This window comes from Nycticebus coucang, chromosome 8 (genome assembly GCF_027406575.1).
Source record: "Nycticebus coucang isolate mNycCou1 chromosome 8, mNycCou1.pri, whole genome shotgun sequence".
NCBI lineage: Eukaryota > Metazoa > Chordata > Mammalia > Primates > Lorisidae > Nycticebus > Nycticebus coucang.
The window spans coordinates 20,402,135-20,419,217 of record NC_069787.1 but is presented as its reverse complement, the minus strand read 5'-3'; the positions used below and the strand labels follow the sequence as shown (position 1 = coordinate 20,419,217).

The 17,083-nt window shown below is 35.8% G+C and overlaps 1 protein-coding gene across 2 annotated transcripts in view; it reads left to right on the top strand.

The window, feature by feature from the left end:
• The window catches only part of CNTN6 (contactin 6), a 353,237-nt gene that overhangs the window by 240,327 nt on the left and 95,827 nt on the right, over nt 1-17,083 (top strand). The window contains exons 7-10 of one of the 2 annotated variants that reach the window (XM_053600445.1): nt 7,572-7,751; nt 10,430-10,566; nt 12,340-12,469; nt 14,690-14,840. In XM_053600445.1, coding sequence (XP_053456420.1) covers nt 7,572-7,751; nt 10,430-10,566; nt 12,340-12,469; nt 14,690-14,840 — 598 coding nt within the window. Of the gene's footprint in view, nt 1-7,566; nt 7,752-10,429; nt 10,567-12,339; nt 12,470-14,689; nt 14,841-17,083 lie in introns of both variants that reach the window. The other variant, XM_053600444.1, reaches the window with a different exon arrangement.

The following is a 17,083-nucleotide window of genomic DNA, read 5'->3' as shown; positions in this document are numbered from 1 at the left end:
TTACTCATTTGCTCTACTTATATATCCATTGTTATCTCTTCTTAATGTAAAGAGAAAACTTAAGCTTGGAGAAGTTAGTTCCATAAAATTAACCTTTGTCCTCTTAGTCCAGGTGCAGGTGTCATTCTGTTACAATTATTTTTATGAGCAAACCATTTGTGGATTTTGAATCGACTGTGACAACTGTGGTGTCAAATACCACACTAATGTATGAGTTCCGTAAGATTTCCTCCCCAAGGGACAGTTGATACAGGTACTGTCTTAGTCCTTTTGGATGGTTACAAGTAGTAGTATAGATTGGGTGGCTTATAAATGGCAGATATTTATTTGTCACAGTTCTGGAAGCTGAGATTCACGATCAAAGTCCTGGTGGATTTAGTGGTTGGCAAGGTGTCTGGTGAGGGCCCACCTTCTGGGCCACAGATAGCACATCAAGCTCCGTCCTCGTGTGGTAGAAGAGGCAATGAGCTTCCTGAGGCCTATTTTATAAGGGCACTAGTCCCATTTATGAGGGACTCATGTCACCTTATCACCTTCCAAAGGACCCATCTCTAAATACCATCACCTTGGAGGTTAGGTTTCCAATCTCTGGATTTGGGGGCAACATAATCATTCATTCTACAGTAAGCACTGACAACTAGGGCAGAATCATGACTGTATTTACAATGCTCAGGGAAAAAAAATGTTTTCCTTTTCCCAAAACAGTGAGATTGGTTTTGTACAGAACTCATGAATTTATCCATATTGTATCCTCACAGGACAATCTTATATTCCAAGCTTTTTGTATGAATATTTTAAGTTGGGGAAATAAAACCAGCTAGCTGAACAGTCTGAAAATTGAACAAAGGCATTCTTTGCTGGTTTTGTTATTCTGCTTCACGATCTTCGATTAAAAAATGGCCCTAACAGGATTTTCTGAAATAAGGTTCAGGTTAAGAATAATCCCAAATGCAAGCATCTTACAAAACTAGTTCTCTGCACCAGTCTTTAGTTAAAAACTTAGGATGGTCTGGATTTAAGCTGTGGATAATGAGGTTTAAGAAATCCAGGGGAGAAATATAAGCTTTCTCAAATAGCACTAGTAATATAAATTCTGTTTATGGAATAAAAGTATAGAATTGAAGCACAGTCCCTACTTGTGTGAGAAGAGTTTCAATTTAACTTCTAATTCAGGTTGAACTAGGCCAGATGGTTAACAAATGTATTCTTTGTCTTCAGATAAAATTAATAGGCTGCTCCCTTTGTAGAAGCATAATGACATGACAGAATGGAGTAAAAATTTGTATTGATGGTAATGCTTATTTAAGGAGAAAACCAGAGGAAAAAAAGAGAGAGAGAGAGAAAAAACTTTGCTTTTATCATCTAGGAGTATTTCACAACTGTGAGGACTCACATTTCAGGCAAACTTCATTTAGAAAACAGGAACAAAATAAGAAAAGGCTTTTGCAGTGTTCCTTTTAAAGTTATGGGTTCATGAATCCTTCATCTATGGTCTGAGGAAACTTTGGATGAGAGCCTTGCTTCAAATTGGTTTTCTTACTAAGATTCACATCCAAACTCAATTTCTTAAAAAGAAGAAAAGAAAAAGAATGGTGATTGTGGATAGAATTGTAACTGAAAAGGAAAGGTTGCCAGGGATGGCTCATCTCTGTCTTCAGAATGATAAAGAGACCATTTATTTTAACTCTATAATGGCACAGTTCCAGGAGATTTAACAATGATCTTTATTCCAAAGACCCTTCAAAACTCCGCCTTGCTCTATGACATTTTTTTTTTTTTGGTGTGATTAATTTATAGACTCTGCATTTTAAATAGATTATTTACTTTGAACCTAAATGAACTGTCAGTGAACATTGATTGCATTCCTCGTGTTATCAAGGTGGACAAACTAGGTGGAACCTAAAAAGAATGCTGAAGGCACAGAAGGAGGAAGAGTCCACTGATGCTTATAATTGAATGGGTGGCAACTCCAAAGAATTAGAAGGTAGATCACGATAAACTAGCCTGTTCTGGAAGAGAGTTGGCAGGTAATAATTTAGTTGAAATTACCTGTCTAAACGTGAGTAACATTCTAAAAAGTTCATTAGCATTGTTAGGAGATGCCAGCTAAGTATTTAATTCAGATGACATGTGAAAGCCATCTCTCACAGAGCCTGGTACATAGTAAGCACTCAATTAATCATTAGTATCATTTTTTAAATGAACAGCTTTCATATGCCAGATTTTCTTCTCTTTGGAGAACTCTAATTCCTTTCCTTCCTACTGCAATGGTCCTAGGAGATTTGCCAGGTTGAAAAAGAGAAGTCTTCTTCAGGTAGGCATGCCCAGCCTCATCTGAGAGGTTCCTACTTTCCTTATGAAGAAATACTTATAAATCAGTTTGTATCGAATACCTAGACATATGTAGCCCTTAACAGAGAGTAGAAAATAAATAATATAAACTAGGATTCTTGTTTTTGAGATGATAATAATCACATCATAATGATCTTAAAATATTTGATTAATTTTTTTTGTTTGAATGTTCAGACACATGGTTTAACGTGTGCTTGACAGTGTGCTAAGCACATGACGTGGATAATCTCATTTAATCCTCACAAGAAGCCTCTGGATTATGTACTATTATTAATTCCCATACTGTAAATGAGAAAATTCATGCTTATTAATATGCAATAAAATATAGCAAAGTATGAGCCATTTTCTTTTTTACATTGCACAAATTATAATATTATGCTATCATAACTTTACTGTAATTGTTATTAGTATTATCTACGCACTGTGGGGTATCTTGGAAAAATTAACTGGCATTTAAACATTAAGGCATACTACTAAAATAATTTTGTTTTTCATTGATTTCAGCTTTTCCCACTCACTGCCATTGGGATGGCTTCAGAAAAGAGAGATGGTATAAAATCTAAAGCAATTCATTTAGTGTGTTTGTAAGAATTGCCAGGATAAAATGGAAACTATTCATTAGAAGATGTATATATTTTTAGGGCGGCACCTGTGGCTCAAAGGAGTAGGGCAATGGCCCCATATGCCAGAGGTGGCAGGTTCGAACCCAGCCCAGGCCAAAAACTGCAAAAAAAGAAAAAAAAAAGTTGCATATATTTTTAAATAATATTTGCTTTTATACTTTCTGACTCTATATTGTATATAATCAATGGTAATCATTAGGGACATGGAATTCATGTTTAGCAGTGATACAACCAATCTGAAAAAACCACAAGATTTCATTAGTAACTATGAAATCTTTTCTCCCATGAAAATGTTTGTTAATATAAAATATAGCCACAAAATATACTTAAGACTTTCTTTTTTAATTTTTAAAACTTTTATTATTTTTTGATTTTTTTTTTCCATTGGAAGATTCTATAGTATCTCTAGCATACAATATAATACACATATCCTGGAGGAATTCACCGTATCATTTAATTCAGTCCCATGGTAGAAAGTAACCCAGCTAGCATTTGAACTGCGGTATTTAGAATCTGTTGGTCAGGTCTTTTTTGGTTGAAAATAGCAGAAAAATGACTCAAATGGGCTCAAGACAAAAAGAGAATGTATTGGCTAACTGAAATGTTCAAAGAGAGATTTTTATTTTTTATTTTTATTTTTGGCAACCAGGCATGACTTGATTTAGATGTGTGAAGAATTCCAAGTTTCTCTCCTCTGTGTTAGCTTTGATTTTCAAAGACACTGTCTCCATTTGCTAGAAAAGTATTGCTTGAAGTTTTATCCCACTGTCTCAAAAAACCTTAGTGGAAAGACATCCCTTCAATAATCATTCCAAAAGCAGTTCCTGAATTAACTCTAATTGTCTCTTATTGGCTTATTTTGGTTCCTTTGTTGACCAGTCAAAGTGGCCATGGGGTACAAGCCTCCAATGGCAAGACCTGAATTATGTGCTCGCTCCTGATATCCAAGGTGAAGTCAGTACAACTCAAATCAGATGGATAAAGATAAAGAGGATTGGGTTTTCTAAGGAAAATAAAAATTCAAGCAAAAGCTAACACGTGACCCATGTGGATTTAGAATCCAGAAATATGAATCTTATAGCCATCTTCCAAATTGAAAACTCTTTTGTTAGAACCAAGTACTTTAGACTGAATCTTACAATCTTCTCTGTAATTGAACGGTTTATTAAAGACATCACTCCAAACTCAAATGGGCTTAAAAATAAAAAGAACATTTTAGGGGAGTTTCTTTTTTAAATGAGCATCTTACATGTCTCTGTTAAGGTCCACATCTCTCGCATTTTTTGCCTTTTGCTAATATTCTGGTGTCATTTGGCCCCACATAACAATAAGTTCTCAAATTTGTCTTGTATGCCATTGACTTTCAGTTCACCAGACTTCCACTTTTGTGTGTGTCTAATGGCTGTATATAAATGTCATCATAAGAAATATTTAAGGGTTATCTATAGTTCATATTATAACTAAAGTAGCACATGATAGAGTAAATTAGGGATTTTAATTGATCAGATTTTCAAGAGCCACACTCTGACAGGATAGGTTTTTGGAACTGATTTATTAGATTTCTTACGAAGAATCCACAGGAAAATGGAAGCGGAACAGTAAAGAAAAGGTAGCCAAGCACAGTATAGTGCCAAGCAAGGTTCCACAGAAGGTAACTTTGGCTCAGTCCTGTAAGGAGAGCTCTGGAGTGAAGACAGGTAATCAATCCATAGATTTGTCTCACATTCAGGGCCATGGCAGCTGGAGTATCTATGTCCTGGCCCCTAGCACTTTTTGGTGCCCTAGGGACATGTGAATTTCTAGCTGGTTTAAGCTTCCTCTTTGTGTGATAAAGTTGGCTACCGTCTGTGGGAAGTCTCTAATAAAGAGATAACTTGGACTGGCTGTAGAGGGTGAAAGTACACCAGGATCTTGATTGGAAACGTTATTTGATGGGATATGGGTTCAGTTCCGACACTTTATGATATACAACTATGGTCAAAGTATATCTGCATAGGACACCTCTTTTTTTCCCTTCAAGGAAAACAATTTAGTGAGATTTCAGTGTTGTCAGTTGTCACGGTAGTTGGGGTAGTTGGGATTGGTTAGTCTTGCTTTACTGTTTTTTTTTTTTGTTTGTTTGTTTGTTTGTTTGTTTTTATCAATACAGGACTGGGACACTTAAAATGGAAAGCCACTTTTGTAAAATCACAAAAACCTAGGCTGTCAGGGAATCATCTTATAAAATCTGTGAGGTCAGGATTCCCTCATAGCTTCTGATGCAAGAAAACCTTAAAATAAATCCCAGCTCGGCCTTTATAGCTGTAGGAAAATGTAAATGAAATTCTACATACCTGTTATACACATATACAATAACTGGCACAGGGTTCAGAGTTTATTTATAAGGAGTAGCTATTTGATGTGATATTGTTGTAATAATTATAATTGTCAAAATTCTCAAAATTACTTATTTTAGGTATTTAGTTATGTAAAAGATTGATTTCTGTCTTCACAATCAATCTACAGAACTAAGAAATAACAATGGGAAAAATATACCATTTTTACTTACTTTTTGTCTGAATGTTTTAGAATAAAGTTTTTGTAGTTGGATATTTTGCATGAATTTGTCATATGCCTCAAAAATTCACCGTCATAAAAAGATACCAACGGATCATTAATTCAGACAAGTATCAGGACCTCTATTTATTTTTCTCTTTATAAATAAATTTTCTGGGAAAAATTTTATTACACAGGTAATGCATGCTCATTGTAGGAAAATAATGGAAAATAGAAGTTAGCAAAGAGAGGAAAATTAATGGTATTCATCTCTCAACTACCAACAGATCACAACTTCAATGTGTTCACATATGCAATACATGTATTTTTTAACTGAATAATACCACAAATACTATAAAATTCACCAGACTTTGTGAATATTTTTCTGTGTGAATAAGTTTTCTTTTAGAATTTCATTTTATTGGTTTGGCATTTCACAAACACGCATGAAAAGAAAAGCCCGTTATCCAAGGTTAATTGTTGCCAGGAATACGCCAATTTACTAAAATGTCAACTTAAATTTGAGGTAAGTGGCAAGGCTTTGTAAAAGGACATAATCTAAATTTATGATAATTATTTTATTTTGTGTCTAAAAACACTCAAGATATAACTGTAACTGTATGCTAATTCTGAGAAAAATAGATGAATCAGACGCTGATTTAGGGCATGCTTTCTGACAAATATGTATGAGCACAAAAATACAACTTTTGGTACTTTATCTTTGATGTGCATAGGAGAATCATAATTTTTTGCCAATAAAAATTCCTGGGGCTTCATCAGCTTTCTCGCTTTATTTGAAGCCTCTACTGAGTCATCACCAATTTTCTGCAGTTGGTTCCTGCACAGACTCTCCAGATCTTTATTTGTCAACTACTTTGCATGTGATAAGGTGATTCTCCCGTATCACTTTTGCTGACTGAAAGAAAGCCTGTATCTTCTACAAGGTTTACAAATTGACTTTGCAAAATGACTTACTACCATTATTATGATTAATTTGAAATATAATTAGAATAGAAATATTTAAATTATCTTCAAATCCATAAGAGAACAAAGAATGACTTGACAAGAGGAGAGGAGAGATGTTGATGTCAACAGCCTGGAGATTCCCTTTACAAACGAGTGAATACTTAGATTTTAGTGACTACTTTCTGCTAGAATTTGCTCATTGCCTGCATTTTTTTATGTTATAACTGTCACAATGATGCCTTCTATGTCATTAAATTTATCCTTTATTGAATGAACACTTAGTTTCAAATATTACATAATTTATTGTTGTTCTTTTAAAATATATCCATATTAGATTAAAATCACTAGACATGGAATACTAGACTATATTCTGATACATAAAGGAACTCTATTTACAAATTCTTTCTAACTAGAGACAGAGTGCACTATAAATCCATCCTTAATCATTGTTTTCAAAATTATGTATAAACGAGTATGTTCTTTTGAGGATAACAGAAGACCTATGACCAATTCATATGTGTCTGGTTCATAGTACTGATCCCTCTTGATAATTACCTCACCTATCCAATAGGTTTCCAATGACCTATTAGTACCAATTTAGCTCTAGAGAAATTTACATTTTGCCTTAAAATCTACAAATAAAAGTAGAGCCTATCTAGTTTTAAATATCGCACACTCACAAAGAATTTCCTTGACCACAGTATTTAAATTGATACAATCTGAATACCATCTATGCACTCACTCTAGTTCTTTTGTTTCAGTTATTACAATTTGCAAATTTGTTTATTTTATTATTTGTTTCTGGGATATTTTTCCATTAGTCTATAAGCAACATGAGGACAGAGGACACGTCTATTTTATTCAGCAATATATTCCATGAACATAGCACAGTGACTTGCACAATTTAATAAAGTGTTAAATAAATGGCTGTCTGAATGGATGGTGAACGATTGCATGAGATCTGGAAACGAATCACAACGTAATAGACTGAATTGCGTTTCTTGAGAATTATTTTTAAGGATGTTATTGTTTCATTCTGCTGTCATAAAGACTAAACGATCTTCTATTCTAATGAGGTATAACTGTTTAGTCCAGTCCCTGATATTAGTTGGAGGAGGTTGGATGGAAGCCCATTGCCAGGGAAAGTCAAGTACAGCAAATCCCAAGCTATCCTTGAAATCCCAAACTTTCAACAAGAAGATGAAGGCTTTTATGAGTGCATTGCAGGCAACCTTCGAGGAAGAAACCTTGCCAAGGGTCAACTCATTTTTTATGGTGAGCTAATCGAATTTCAAAAAGTTTATGAAATATTTGGTAATATCTTTTATAGCAAATGGTGCAAGTCATTAGCATGTCATGGAAAAGTGTCAAAGGAACAATAAGGAAGAAATACATCCAGGTTAGGATGCCTAATGCAATGATTAGCCGGTGGGAAGACCATTTTAAAATTATGACTTTAGCTTCAGCATGGTCTATGCATCCTATCGCTTATTCTAATTGCCTTGAAAATATCAGCAGTGTCATGTGAAAGCCATAAAAGTTTATAATACAAGGGAGCATGAACTCCAACGTAATTCCCATAAAACATTCAGCAGCAACCTATGACAATCTTAATTAAAATTCTAACTAGAATTTATAAATGAAGGAGAAAAATAACTGGGGAAACTAACACCGAATGGTGGTTTATGGTATTTGTGTCTATTTCTCAGATTTTGTCTATTCATATGTAATAGAAAATAGGTAATAGAAAAATAAGGTCACTGTTCCATTAAAAATTATATATTTGTCTCAGTCACCAGAGTCTCCCATAAACTTAAGAGAGATGATGCATGCATATATTACCTGAAAGTTGTCTTCTCACATCCAGGCTGAAATACACACATGTTGGAAATTTCTTTTTTTAATATCAAATAAACCATAAGACATATCTCAGAATGATCAGAATATTGAGTGATGTCAAAATATTCTTAACTTCTTTGGTAAATTCAATATATCTGCATTAGAAAACTTTTTAAAACTGCATTTACACATGACCAAAAATATTTTTTATGACACATGTTTAGAATTAATGATAAAATGGTTGGAGAAACTTTTTTTTTTTTTTTGAGAGCTAAAAACATTTATAGTACTACTATAATTACTTCATAGGAATGCTGATTTAGTGTCCTGTGGGGAGAACATACTGTGCCTTGGTTATATTATTTTCCATTTCCTTAGATTTTAACCTGAAATGAACACTACTATTTTATATATAGATATGATTTCCTACTGATTATTCCCCTACAGTTTCAGAAATATTAGCGAAAAATATATATACAAATATATTTTGTGTATATATATGTATATATATACACACACATTCTTTTCAATAGTATCTACTTTTAAAAGGATAGTCTTTGGAATTTAGAATCCTTTGCAAATTAAATAATAAGGATGCAACTGGAAATTTTAGTAGACCCAAGATATTAAAGACTTGGTCTATCTTTTAATCAATATTTCTCATTTTTCCATTCAAAAGGGGACAAAGATATAACCAAGAGGTGACCCAGCGTACAAAAGTATCTGTAAAAGTGAAATCAATATTGAGGTACTTTCCTGTACCTTGATACAGCAACTGTTACATAGAAATTATACAAGTATTAATTCATATGATTCTTACAAAATTTTTACGATGGAGAAATAACTTTAAGTTATTTTATAGACAAGAAATCTAAGATTATTTTAGCAAGACCTCTCACAGATGATGGGTACATTCCACGTAAGAGCCTGGAAGGATCTTCTAAAACTGACCCCTTCTGCTCCCACAGCTCTCCACCACGTCCGTTTGAAACACATCTCATCACAACCAAACTAGCCATTTACTGAGTCCAAAATGGCCCTTGTGGGGGAATAATAGATAACTGGTCAATAAGGTAATCATTATGCTTCTTAGTCAAATATTAATTCACTTGCTGAAGTGTTCTCAACAGAACTGAGAATTGACTCAATTACCTCAGAGTTGAATAATACATTCACAAAAAGAGTCTCTCGGTTTCAATTATATTGTTATATTTAAGTAATAAATTAAAGCCAGGTAATAGTAATATTATCCATCAATGGATACAATATATCCATCTATATTGTGTCTTTGTAACCTCCAGTGGAAATCTCTGAACTCTTATTATCATTACAGCAAAGGGAACATGTTCCAAAGAGTCCAAGGGCTTTTCATAACCAGGCAATAGGGGGAAAGGTCTGACACTCAGGCCTGTTGGTTAGACCCAAAATCCTAAGCTTCCTCTTCTGTATATTTCCTATATTGTTAAAGATTTAAAACGTCACTCTTCAGAAATGCTATGCATCCAAAGACTATGCACATTAAATAAATAAATATTATTTTTACACTAAGCAAAAATTCCATATACCTTAAACCTTTGTAAGCTATTTTGAATTCTATGTGGACATGCATTTCTTATCATACTGCCGAGATGTGAGGAGGCTCATATTTGGTATTACTTAAAGCTATTATTGAGTTGCAATTGTGTCTGACATAAGAAAATTTAATTTTAATTTGTATAGAACAAATATAATCAGTGGACTTTTGTAGTTAGTATACAGGTTCAGATTTAGTATAAATTTTCTAATTTGGCACATATGCTAATATTCAGGACAGAATTTTTCTTTGGCCCTGTTCTATATTTTGACCTTTTTTCCCAACTCCCAAGTTGTTATACAGGTGCAGCAAAATGACAGATGATAAACATTTAACTTGAGCCAAATGCCCAATGACGTTTCCAACAGAATTTCTGTCACTCCACATTGACTCCTGCATTTTCCCTTGTGCAAATCATGTGCATTCAATCCAACTGGACCTTGTTGGCCTTGCCCTTCAATTTCCACAGCCTTTGGAATATAACATAATGTCTTGGATATTTGCCTTACCAAACAGTTGTTCTCCTCTTCTTTTGAAACAGCTCCTCCAGAATGGGAACAGAAAATCCAAAACACATACCTTTCTATCTATGACAGTTTGCTGTGGGAATGCAAAGCTAGTGGGAAGCCAAACCCTTGGTACACATGGTTAAAAAATGGGGAACGCCTCAACCCAGAGGTAAGCAACCATACTGATACTAAAAATTCACCTGCTCTGCTAGATAAATTTTGTTACTAATGGTAATAACAACTTACAGTTATAACTAAAGGATTACTCATGGGTTGTTAAGAGTGTTCTAGGAAAAGAAGTATCCATTGATTTTTTAGTCCTGTAGTAAATTTGCAAAGTAACTACTACTATTATCCTTGTCTTTCAAATGAGCAAAAGATAAAAACTTGTCTTTCAAAAACCCATCTTTCAAATGAGACGAGACAAAAACTTTCACAAGGCCACAGTCAGTGCTAGAACCACATTCAAATGTTATCCTCATAGTAATCATCATCACAGATAGTTATTGAACTTTGACAGGAGGGAAGCTCTGTGTTAAATGCTTTCCATATCCTGCCTTGTTGCAGCCTCGTGAGAAATGTATAAGAGAGATACACTTACTGTTCCTTTATGTAAATAAAGAAAATGAGTTTTAAAGCACTTATACCACCTGTGGAAAGTCGTCACACCCCAGCTAGTAAATGATAGAATTAGTATTGTAATCTTTGTTCCTGAAACCAGCACCCAAGTTCTTATTCACTACCCAGTGTCTTGCTTTTATTGAAAAGTGATGACTGTCTCTGAACCTGTAGGAAAGTGGAGAACTAAAGCAGTTCCCCTCTCTTTCGATCTAAAGCATACTTTCTTCTACAATATCCAGAAAAGGAGAGAGAGCTGAGATATTCCCCATTAAATTATGCACATAATTATGTCATTTCTTCACTTGACTTTGCACATGTGGGCATAGACAGAGGCACGAAAAAATATGTAGTTTGGAAGCTGAATACAATGCTACTCTTTATTTCAACTTCAGTGGAATTTTCCTCCCGCATACCTTTTGCACGTAACATTCCGTTTCCTCCAGGCTACTTTTGTTTTCCTTGGAGAATGGGAATAGGTTCCTTGAAATATTTAGTTTTAAGTTACATTTCTATTATTAACTATTTCATTATATGAATTCAAAATTGTGTTTCTATATCCCAAATGCAACTCAGGAACAGATTTTGGCTGGTTAGGCACAATTTTTAGTAGCTGAACAAAGGCAAGATTCAGTTCCTCCAACTTAAGACTCAGTTAGAAAATTCCCAACTCACAGCTGGGCGTGGTGGCTCACACCTGCAGACAAGACAACCCCCTAGCACTCTGGGAGGCTGAAGCTGGTGGATTGCTTGAGCTCAGGAGTTTGAGATCATCCTATGCAAGAGTGAGACACCTGCCTCTACTAAAAATAGACAAACTAGCCTTTATGGTGGCATAGACTGTAGTCCCAGCTACTTAGGAGGCTGAGGCAAAAGGATCTCTTGAGCCCAAGAGTTTGAGGTTGCTGAGAGCAACAGTGACATCAGGCAACTCTCTCCAGGGTAACAGAGTGAGACTCTATCTCAAAAGAAAAGGCAATAGTCTAATCATGCTATTCATATCTAACATTACTGCCAATCATGTTTTCTGGAATAATTAGAATGGTGATCTGTTCCAAATTATTGTATATATACCATATAACAGAAGGTTAACATACATTCCATGCAGAGAATACTAATCTTCAAATAAATAGGATAACAAAATATACTAATGACTAAACTTATAGTAAGCATATTTTCATTTGTTTAAATTTCAGAACACTGCTCAGGATTTTGCAGTATATAAATATACCAAATTATAAGAGCTTATATGCACAAATGTGTATAATAACATATTCTGGTTAAGCAAAAGCTGCATTAACATACTAGCCTTTTTCTTTATTAGGAGAGAATTCAAATAGAAAATGGGACACTTATCATAACAATGCTGAATGTGTCAGATTCTGGTGTCTACCAATGTGCCGCAGAAAACAAATATCAGACAATTTATGCAAATGCTGAATTGAGCGTTTTAGGTAAGCCATTCATTTACAACCAAAAAATTCAAAATGACACTTTAGCGAGCTATAATTACAAATAATCTGAACCCATTTTTTTCTGTAAATTCCTAGTTGCTTTCCCTTGCAATGATGGGAAAATTTTAAATGAGCTTTTTGCAAAATTCAAGGTGGTAATTATTATTCTGCTTTGGCAATGGGTTAGGGCTTGAGGAAGAGCCCATCGCTGGGTGCATCCAAAGCAGAAGAGCCTTCTCCAACATTGATGCTAGCATGAGGTTTGGGGTATAACTCAAAGAGTATTGGTTAGGAATATTTTCAGCTACAAATTAATAAGTAAGAAAGGAAAATCACAATTTACAGCGGCCAACCAGACAGTGATTTACTTTCTCTCTCAGCAAAAGGAGTGCTGGCTGCCAGCTGCGGCGTCGCAGCTTGACATTGTTGTTCTTTATCACCTTTGCCTCCTATTTGTAACCACACAATTTCAAGATGGCTGCTGGGATTAGAGAAACCAAGACAGAAGAAGGAGGTACCAGGCCTGACCACACCTGTCCCTTCTCTAGAAAAGCAATTTCCCTGATTTTCCACAGTAAACTCCTTTTATCTCATTAACTAGAAACCTGTCACATGAACATACAGATGTCAACGGAAGGTGTGAAAATAATCCCCTACAATGGAGAGTACTAAGATTAGCCACATCTATGGTGCATCTTAGAATGGGTACAGGCGATTGCACTAATGTACACAGCTATGATTTAACAATACAAAAAAAAAAAAAAAGAAAATCCTAAAAAAAAAAAGAATAATAACCTGGGAAATCCAACCAGTGGTGTCTTCCACAATAAATGAGTCCTTGGAGGCTTTCAGCCCGTAGCTTTCTCAGAGGTGAGGAGAACAAAGAAGGTAAAAGGGAAGAAGAATCAAATAACAAAACACAAAGTTTTGTGAGCTTATGGGTGATGAACATTCGCTTGTTAACTGCTTCAATTACCCCTGTTTTATTGAACATTTACTATGTCTAAACCTCATTAAGACTAAACTGATTTTTACTTTCATTGAACTTATAGTTTCAAGGAGAAAAAAAAAAACACAGATCTAAAATGTGATTTGTTTATGGCTAAGAATTGAGTAGTTGCCACCACAACACATGGTAAAGTACCATAACCTAACTTGAAGATATTCCCTTTAACCTGAGATCACAGGAAAAATTATGCACAGATCAGGTGAACTGCAGAGAAGCAACAGCTGAGAAGCACAGAAGCCAGAGAGGATGGCCCAGCTGAAAAATGTCAGTTCCTTTGAACTTTCGGAATGGAGATTGGACATGTGGGTTTCAGCATCCATGAAGTGAACGACTCAGATGCCTCCCAGGCAGTCTAAAAATTTCTCGTCTTCATGAACTGTTATCTATGCAACATTTATTTAGTGGGAACACAAACTATTTTTTTAAACTTTCTGCTCAGCTTGTCTGGTCCTATAGAAGATGGACTGTTTACATTTTGCTCGCTAAAGCTTGCCTGAGGAAATCTGACATGGTGGTATAGTACTTCTGACTTATCCCAGTGGTATGCTATAGCTATTTACACGTATGCATATATACTCAAATTTAGGACAATTATTTTAGCTGCAATAGATTTCATGATTTTCTTAGTAAGGTTAAAATTCCTTAAATTGCTTTAATCTTAGCATTTTCCTCTGTAGGGACTTAATTTCGCACCTTCCCTTGATGTCTGTGTGTTCACGTGACAGATTTCTTCTAGTTAATGAAACAATCTTCACCCCCCTTAATTATAAATGCTACTGGAAATGTGACTTTTTCTAGCTAGCATTCTTCCTACCGAAATACTTTTGTTATTGTAATGACCACCACCAGCAGAAAAATTAAAAAAAAATTGATAACCAACACAACAAAATCAATTACAGTTTATTACTTAAGTAGCATATACTTTGTGTCAGACACGATGGGACAGTACTTTACAACTGTTGCCTCCTTTAATCCCAACACTAACGTAAGGCAGTGTCTATTGTCGTTTTCATGTTACAAATGGAAACAGAGAGTCTAAAATGTTTGTTACATTAGTATCTGGTCCTAACATGCCCTGAGCATAGTAGTTTGAAAAAGATTTCTAGCTGTTAAGTAGTTGATTCTGTCCAGTGTACCAAGTTACCTTTTGGGTCACTTATTCTCAAGATAACAGAGTAATTTAACAATTTTGTTTTTAATTCTGTTTTTAGCCTCAGCTCCAGATTTCTCCAAAAATCCCATCAAAAAAAATTCAGTTGTTCAAGTTGGTGGGAATATTGTTATTGAATGCAAACCAAATGCTTTTCCCAGGGCAGCGATCTCTTGGAAAAGGGGAGCAGAGAACTTGAGACAAACTAAAAGGTAAGGTAATCTTTATTCTTAATGAAAAATATTTTAAAACATTTTGTAATATAACATCTTCCAAATCTGGGGGATTTACTAGGTCTTTCAAAATTCCCTGCTCTACAATAAACTTTTAATAGAGTTCCCGAAAATGCATTTTTTTACATGATAGTAAAAACAAGAGGATCTTATAAAGCAAAGTCCCATTTGTATGAATTGGCTGGAATATTTTCAGTGCATGCACTTATAATAGATACATATTTTTAAATAATCCTTTAAGACCTTTTTCTATATTCAGTTTGAAGGCTTTCTCCCAACCTGGCTTCTGAGAATCAGTGCCAAGAACATTCCACAAAGGAGAGAGACACACATTGGCACACACCTGATGTTGTGGTTTTTAAATAGTCACACAGGTGTTCACCCCATGACATAATGAATTCACTGCGTGAAAAAATGTAGAGAGGTTCCTGTAGAGAAAGAACTTTCCTTCCGTAATGGATACAGTCGAGAAATCCTAGATCAGCACCGGCAGGTTTTCCAGGAGAGTTTGACAGAACAAAACAAGTGTTTTTCTCCACTAATAATACATTTAACTGCATTATACCATAGATGCTTGTACATAAAAGGGGTGACTAGACGGCAGATGTGGTTCTCTTTCAATAACTCACCTGCGTTACTGTGTGATCAGATCGGTAATTAAATCCTACTGTGAATGAGCCAGCGTGCTAAAGATATGAAATCGTCCCTGTGGTTCAGCACGCCCCTCAGCTCCATATGTGTCCTGAATTCCTAGGCATATCCTGCCAGGCAGGGGAAAGGCCAGGTGAGGGAAAGGACAACTATGGTATGATGAAAACTGCAACTGTCAGTCTTGGAAGAAATGAATGTGGGTGGAAAACTGGAGAGTGAATTCCACACTGGACAGGGACAGTCATGCCACCAAATCTGTCAACTGTCGTTTTGTGGGATGGTAGACCCAGCTTTGTAGAACTCCCAACATTTCAGGGAAATCTAGCCATCTGCTTTGCTATGAATTTTCCAAGCCAGAAAAAAATATATCCATAGGCTGCGTGCAGGGAACACCATTTTGTCATTTCTAATCTTAAGATTTCTCTTGCAGCCTAGGAAAGAGAATAAGGAGTTACACAAACAAACAGAAAGCAGCAATCCCTGTGGATTGTGTAGAGCCCCACCCTGGTTACAGCGGCTGCCGTGAAGCCCCTCTCCTGTACATGACAGGAAGTGCAGCAGAGGGACCCTTGCAGGCAATATTTCCTTCTACATTCCCTCCTGTGTCCAAATTTCTTTATACCCCTGGATTGAAGCTTTTTCCAGGACAGAAATTCTTTGATATTTATCGTTGTATGCCCTGTGCCTTGGCACAGAATCAAAATTCAATAAATACCTATGCCTGTCTGGCCACGGTGGCTCACGCCTGTAATCTTAGCACTCTGGGAGGCCCAGGAGGGTGGATTGTTTGAACTCAGGATTTGAGATTGGCTTCAGCACAGAGAGACTCCGTCTGTACTAAACTGCTTTTTTCTACTAGTTGGGCATTGTGGTGGGCTCCTGCAGCCCCAGCTAGTCATGAGGCTGAGGCAGGAGGATTGCTTGAGCCCAAGAGTTTGAGGTTGCTCTGAGCTATGATGCCACAGCACTCAACCTAGGGTGACTGAATGAGACTCTGTCTCAGAAAAGAAAAAAAATCTATGAGATGAATGACAGTATTAAAAAGTTTGAATATGTAGGGCATTTCCAACTGTGGAGAAAGGCTGTTTGGAGGGAAATGCTCAAGATATAAAAACAGATGCTTCAAAACTAAGGTTTAATAAAAGGTGAAAGGAACATGGTAGTCTGGCCTAAGTTGGGCCCCTTCCTTCATGTACATGGGTCATTATGAAAGTTGTGAGATACACAAAAATCAAGAAACATGGGCGACGCCTGTGGCTCAAAGGATTAAGGCGCTGGCCCTATATGCCGGAGGTGGCAGATTCAAACCCAGCCCCGGCCAAAAACTGCAAAAAAAAAAGAAAATCAAGAAACATAAAATCTGCCTGGATGGAAACAAATGAAGCCTTCCCAGAAACAGAGACAAGCTGAGCAAGGTGAAACTTGCACAGGTGAATCAGAAAGGATGCTGTCAACTGTGTTTCTTGGAAGTGAAATAATGGACCAGGACACAGTCTGTCTCAAAACTTTTGTACTGACCCACATACACTGCTTGGGAGATATACTCCCACCGATTCAGATGTGGAGCTTTA